The following is a 7,143-nucleotide window of genomic DNA, read 5'->3' on the forward strand; positions in this document are numbered from 1 at the left end:
AAATTGATTATGAGAAATCTTTGTAATACATCTTAACGTATGTTTTATTACCCTCTCCATAATTTTAAAGTATGACACATCAACTTAATTTCCTTTATAACTTACACACTCTTGTGCATCCCTTTATTCTTAAAAATAGGGACTAAAATACTCTTCCTCCACTCCTCAGACATCTTTTTAGTTTTTAAAATAATTTTAAAGAGTTTAGTAAGCCAAGAAACTCCCAAATCTCCTAAACATTTCCTTCAGTTGGGATATCATCAGACCTTACAGACTTTCCACCCTTGATTTTCTTTAAAGCCTCCTCAACTTCTTTTTTACTAATGCAACGGTAAAAATGAAACGTTTTATTATTATTAACGATATTAAGATCACTAAGGTCAATCGTATTTTCAGAAACTTAATTTAAAAGTTTATCAAAATAACTCACCCACCTATGTTGAATATCTTTTTATAAGAAAAACACTTTTTAATTTTCATCTTTAATAGACTTTACTTGAGTTAAATCTTTACTTTTTTTCTTTCTGTTTCTCTAGTTTATACATATAGTTTTCACTCTTCTTAGTATCTAATCTATTATAAATATGATTATAAATATCATTAAAAGTATAATTTTTAGCGTCACATATTGTTCTTTTAGATTCCGTTAATTTTTAGCGTCACATATTGTTCTTTTAGATTCCCTGCGGATCGTTTGATATTTTCCCAACTCTCTAAGCTTTTACAGTTTTCCAAGCTCTTACATTTAAACTAATTTTTATGACATAATTTCTTATATTTTATCTTTTCTTGCACATTATTATTCCACCGCCAACTATTTTTATTTAAAGAAAATTTTTCTTATTTTTCTTTTGATTCTCGATTCTCCAAGTACATCTTTTGCTATTGTTTAATAGTTTTTGTTACTTTATTCCACATAGCATTTGCTTCATCATGAACATCCCAAATTTTGAAATATTGAATTTTGCTAATAAAAATAATTTAATTTGTGTCTTGTAGGTTCTCCCATCTAATTCTACGATAATGAGTCATAGTATTTTGTATTTAACAACTTTTCGTCTTAAAATCTAGAACTAATAAATAATAATTTCAAAATACGAAGGAGCTAAAGAAGATCTTGTTTGTAGGAACAATTGACCAAAAATAAGGTGTGATCCAAATGTTTCTTATGAAAATTGTAAAATTAAACTTAGAAAGGTAGATATTCAAATATAAATTGACCAGTTTATTGCAATTAAGAAGTCTTTTGTTTTTAAGAGCTGGTTGTTTTGTGTGTTGGTTAGGGGAGGGGCACAAAGAGAAATGAAAGAAAAATGCAAATGGAGAAAATCATGCAAGCTGCTTAAATTAACTACATCAAATTCTTCTTCTTTTCCTAAAGCGCTGGTTGTTTTGTGTGTTGGTTGGGGGAGGGGTATAAGGAGACATTGAAAGAAAAATGCAAATGGAGAAAATAATGCAAGCTGCCTAAATTAACTACTTTCAAGGTCTGGAATGGATTTATAGACGCTTTTTGGGTATGCGTGAATATAGATTAAATTTCAAAATTAATGCGGGGGCTGATGGACTGGACTGGTTGGTTTGGTATGTGGGTGCCGATCCCGCTGCCCCTTCACCCTTCTGTTTTCCATTCTATTTCTTTCCATGGAGGGATTTCCCTTCATATTCTATTCCTTACCTTTTTCTATCCCCTTTCTAGTTCTAATTCCTTTCTATTCTAATTTCTTTCTATTCTAACAACTGGCATGTATTGTATATGTGTTGATTGCTTGTTTAGGGTTCACTAATTGATTGTTTTTAGATTTCAATTTTTACTTATGGGTGTTTCTCTCTTCCAAGGGTTGTTCTATCCGACGGCGAGAATTTGCTCCGGCTGTAACTTATCATAGATCGTGAATTATCTCCACTAGTTTCTTCCCTTTATAGCTCCTGTTTGCTTTCCAACACTTGTTCTACTGCCGTTGGCCATCCAACATCTGTCCAACTACCATCGACCACTGGAGCACCTCTCTGGGTGCCGCAACAGCCTCCTGTTCACTCCAACAATTTCACTCCCTGCCTTAACACCTTTCGGGTTGCTACAACAACCCCTGCTCCCTCCAGCCTTGCCACTCCTTACCACCAACACCACCCCGACTGCCACAACAACCTTTTGCTCATTCCATCCGTCCCGCTCTCTGCCTCCAGCACCTTCTAGGCTGCCACAACTTCCTCTGGTTCATTCCAACACTGCCGCCTCCTGTTTGCAGCTCATTCCAGAAGACCGCTGCTATTGCCGTCTCCCTTGCAATCATTTTCAGCCACTTCCAAACCTGCCATCCTCACCCTATAGTGCCGTTTATGCGTTTTGTGTCGTCTTATTCTGGTTTTGAGGAGTCATCGTTGTAAATTGTGAGTTTCAACAATAACTATTTGTTCTGTCATGGTTTGGGTTATCTTCAGTATCAAAAATAGTCCCTCGTTAACTTTTGCGTTAAGCTGGGCTGATGGGCTTGACTAGTTGGTTCGACATGTGGTTGTTGGTCCAGCTGGGAGGCTGGTGTGGCCATTCTTCTAACGGGGCGGGAATTACCACCCCTTCCTCATATTTTCTATTTTGTTCCCTTTCCATGGAGGGTATTCCCTTCCTATTATATTCCTTGCCTTTTTCTATCCCCTTCCTAATTCTATTTTCTTCTTATTTTAATTCCTTCCTATTCTAACTATTGGTATCTATTATATATGTGTTGATTGCTTGCTTAGGGTTCACTACTTGATTGTTTTCATATTTCAGATTGCTGCCTCTTGGTGTTTCTCCCTTCCAAGTATTGTATCCGACGGCGAGAATGTGCTCTGTCTGTAACTTGTCCAAGATGGTGAATTATCTCCGCTTATTCCTTCCCCTTCCCGCTGCCACCCGCCCTCCAACACTTGTCCTGCTGTCGCTGGCCATCCAACTTCTGTCCGACTACAGTCGACCACTCCAACACCTCCTAGGCTGTTGCACAGCCTCTTGTTTACTCCAAAAATGCCACTCCCTACCTCAACACCTCCCAGGTTGCCAGAACAGCCTCTGCTCTCTCCAGTTGCCGCTTCTAGCCACCAACTCCTCCCTGGTTGCCGCAACAACTTCCTGCTCATTCCAACCATGCCGGTCCTTGCCTCCAACTCCTTCCAGGCTGCCGCAACCCCTTCTGGTTCATTCCAACACTGACGCCTCCTATCTCCAGCTCTTTTCAGTAGGTCGCTGTTATGAGCCGACTTGAGCTCAGCTCGATAAGCAGCTAGCTCTAGCTAGCCTCGACTTGACTCGTTAGCTCGTGAGCAGGTTCGTTTAAAAAAATATTAGTATAAAATATATTTAAAATATATTAAATTTAAAGATTTTATCTTTAAAAATATTAAAAATGTTCAAAAAAAAATAATATTTTGTATTTTATATTAAGTGATTTCTTCTTATTTATCTCATAATTGTTCATTCTATATGATAAACAAGTCGGCTTGAACTCATAGACTTAAGCTTGAGCTTGAGCTTGAGCTCGATAAAATTATTCAAGCTCAAGCTCAAGCCGAGAGTGGCTTGAGATCGACTCGACTTCTTTACACCCCTAGCCACAGCTACTCCCATCTCCCTTTACCATTGCCGCACTCACTTCCAATCCCTTCCAGACCTGCCGTCCTTACTTTTTAGGGCCATTTATATGTTTTGTGTTGTCTTATTCTTGTTTTGAGGAGCCGTCGTTGTAATTTTTGAGTTTGAGCAATAGCTATTTTTTTTCTGTCGTAGTTTAGGTTAACTTTTGTATCCAAAATTGTCCCTCCTAACTTTTGCATTAAAGTGGGCGCTTGAAATTGAAAAATGCTTTAAAAGCACTATGCAATAAGAAAATATTTGACAATACACTTTTTAAAATTGTGCTTAGATTTGGCATACTGTATTATTTGGAAGAAGGCATTGATAAACAAATTGATTGCAACGACAATGCTATAATAATGAACGTGTTATAAATCTACAAGTATTACAGTTAGAAATGATTGTATCATTGTGGAGGTGAGAGTGGTATTTTTTGCAGTGAAGGTAGTATAAAGTAGAATTCAGGTGATCTGATTATGTACATATATTTTGTAGGGTGAAGAAGCACCCGTAATAGTAGTAATTATTTTGGAATAATTATGAAGAAAAATAGTAGATCTAAGATAATTTGGTTAGTATGTGTGTTAGGGTTGCTAAACATTGAGTTCTTATTTGGGATATTTACTTACATGCCACCCAATTCCTATGTGTTAACATATCAGACGCCTAAACTTTGATTTTAACGTACAGGCCACCCTGCTTATGGCCAAAAGTTAGTAGGGATGGGTGGCCTGTACGTAAAAATCAAAATTTAGGTGTCTGATATGTGAATACATAGGAATTGTGTGGCACGTAGATAAATCCCTCTTCTTATTTATGTGGAATTAAGGGTCTGTTTGGGGTAGCTTGTGCGTTTCATGATAAGCAGCTTATCCTGAAAGCCAGTGTTTAGTGTAGAAAACTCAAACGCAGCAAACAACGTTTTTAAAAATGCGCAAACCAAACGGTTAGGCGACATTAAGGGTCTGTTTGGGGTAGCTTGTGCGTCCTGAAAGCCAGTGTTTAGTGTAAAAAACTCAAACGCAGCAAACAGCGTTTTTAAAAATGCGCAAACCAAACGGTTAGGCGACGTTTTCAAAAACGCCGCCGCACTTATAAGCCGCCCCAAACGGGCCCAGTAGGAATGAATGAAGAAGGTTTGATGGAATGGACTCCGTTTAATATGGATTAGGCTAGTGATCTTATTGATGGAATTTCATATATCTGTAAATATTCATGTAGAATTCACAAGATTGTGGGAGATTTCTATGATCTGATCCCTTCTGGGTTTTGTATTCATTTGAATATCACTTGCCCTTCTTCCCTAAGAATGGCTTTCATTTTTTTGTATTACTCTTCCTTATAAAGTACTATGTTTTATTTATTTATTTGATCATTATTTCATCACTTTCCGTTATCTTTAATTGTCTATAAACTTTCTGGTACAGACTTCTATCAAAAAGACTGATGGATCATTGGAGCAGACAGTTAAAAAGCAAAAGACAGGCCTAGGAAATGGTTCAGCAAAAGCTGTTGATTCTGTTTCAACGGCTATTAGCATTTCAAGTGAATGCCAGGATGCTGGAAAATCTGTAGAACGGAGCAGTTTGGCAGAGGTCCAGGTTTCACCAAGTACGAAAGCATGTTCAATTGTAAAACAAACTTCTCGAATGCCAGTGTCACACCCTAACAGATTTAAGCTCGATAACCGTCCTACTTCATTCAGAGTTTTGCCTCCTTTACCAGCCAAACTTGGGAATGTAAGCCCACTGACCTCTCAATATATATATTTTGTTAAGATTAACTCTTTATAATTCTGATACGTTTTTTTTTTAAATTGGGGGAGTTGAAATTACCACAAGTACCACACCTGGAAGTCAATATGCACACCTACTGTTACACATTTAGTTCTAAACTAGAAATTTTCACTGGGTTGTTAGTTTAATAGATTACAAGGTGGTAAAAATAAGTTTGAAACTACACCATCATTATATTTCAGTCTAATTCATCATTTGACTTGATTACAAATCTTTTGACTAACTTTGTTGAATTACTTCATTGGACTTGATAAATTTATTTTATCAGAAATCTAAAAGCATTGGTCTTATTGATAAGATAATGGAAAATTAAGGATTGATTATTTTGAAGGAACAATTAGATTGACAATCATTGAAGATAAGGTAATGGAAGCTACACTTTAGATACTTTGAATATATACAATGAAGGGAGATTATACGTCCAATGTAAGACTAGATAAAATTAGTATGTGGAAGTAGAAAGGTGGTTAAACTTATGATCACATGGATAGATTTTATTCAATATTTGCATGTAATATGTTTAAATGCAGATTCACAAAGTTGACCTCTTATAGTTGAAATAAAACTAATGATGATGATTATTGATGTTAAAGAAAAATAATTTAATTTAGAACCCTTACTTGAGAGGGAGAGCAAAAAATAACGGTTTGGTTCTCTCTATCATGATTGAGTGTTATGGGTTGGAATCACATCAGCATCCTTGGATAATGCATAGTTAAGGTCACATGCACAAGTCCCACAGCTGACAAATATTAGTGGACGCTTCATTCACTGGCCCTATAATTTCATATTTGCATGATTTACAAATTTCTGTTAAGGCCTGCAGCTTTGGAGGTCTGTTACTAAACCTGGAGGAACTTCCTACTAGAAAACCGATAGAGCATGGAGCTTTGCATGTATTCACAGTTTCATTCTTTTACTTTTCTTGGGGGTAAAGGAGAACAGTAATAATTTTGTCCGTTAAAAAAGCTAGGTGAACAATGTACCTTGAGGCTAAATGTTTAAATTTTTAAGAAAGATTCTATATTCTGAAGTTTATGGTCAGAAGCTTGTTCTACTGTCATCCTTGAGCTGTAATATATTTAGGTGGCTCGCTCAAACTTAGTACTTTTCTTGTTTAGTTTTCCTTTGATCTGTTAAAGAATACTCAGGTCAAATTTTTATACATTATCTTGTGGTCAATCCAATATACATTTATAAATTTGAAGTTCTCATTAATGGAAGTGTTATCCATGGTGCTCTTTACCATACAGTGAAACTTATCCTAGTACTTACTGAAGGCCTTGTTGATTCTATGTCAGTGATAAGAAAAGGATATAATCGTTGTAAACATGCTATGTATTGGCGGCAGGAGTAAATTTGTCTGAACATGACTGGTTGCAGAATTAGTGTTTTCCACACTTCTGCTACCATAGATTGTGATGCTAAATGCTATGAACTTGCAATCTAAACAATGAAATTCATTGAAAACATTGGTTTTGATCATGGGCAGTTTTTATTGTGATAATGATGCCTAATGAATTGTGTTGTTCCCATCTTCCACCATTGCGGCGTCAACATACTTTTCATAGAATTGAATTGTAGAAACTAATTATTGTCGCTGGAATTCTCATCACGTTGCCGATATGTAGAACTTAAACATTACATATCTCTGCTTGTCAGGCATCTCGCACTGGGAAGTTGGTTTTTTTCCTCGTTTTTTTTTTAGGGGGGGGGGGGGGGGGGGGTTGGGGG

General features: G+C 36.5%; 1 protein-coding gene across 1 annotated transcript in view; it reads left to right on the forward strand.

Moving 5' to 3' along the window:
• The window catches only part of LOC110039591 (zinc finger CCCH domain-containing protein 27), a gene marked incomplete at its 3' end in the record, with an annotated part of 34,000 nt that overhangs the window by 23,310 nt on the left and 3,547 nt on the right, over window positions 1-7,143 (forward strand). Inside the window, exon 5 of the mRNA XM_020744718.1 lies at window positions 5,041-5,352. Within this exon, the coding sequence (XP_020600377.1) occupies window positions 5,041-5,352 (312 nt within the window). The remainder of the gene's footprint in view (window positions 1-5,040; window positions 5,353-7,143) is intronic.

The sequence above is a fragment of the Phalaenopsis equestris genome, unplaced genomic scaffold (genome assembly GCF_001263595.1).
Source record: "Phalaenopsis equestris unplaced genomic scaffold, ASM126359v1 Scaffold000002, whole genome shotgun sequence".
NCBI classification, from domain to species: domain Eukaryota; kingdom Viridiplantae; phylum Streptophyta; class Magnoliopsida; order Asparagales; family Orchidaceae; genus Phalaenopsis; species Phalaenopsis equestris.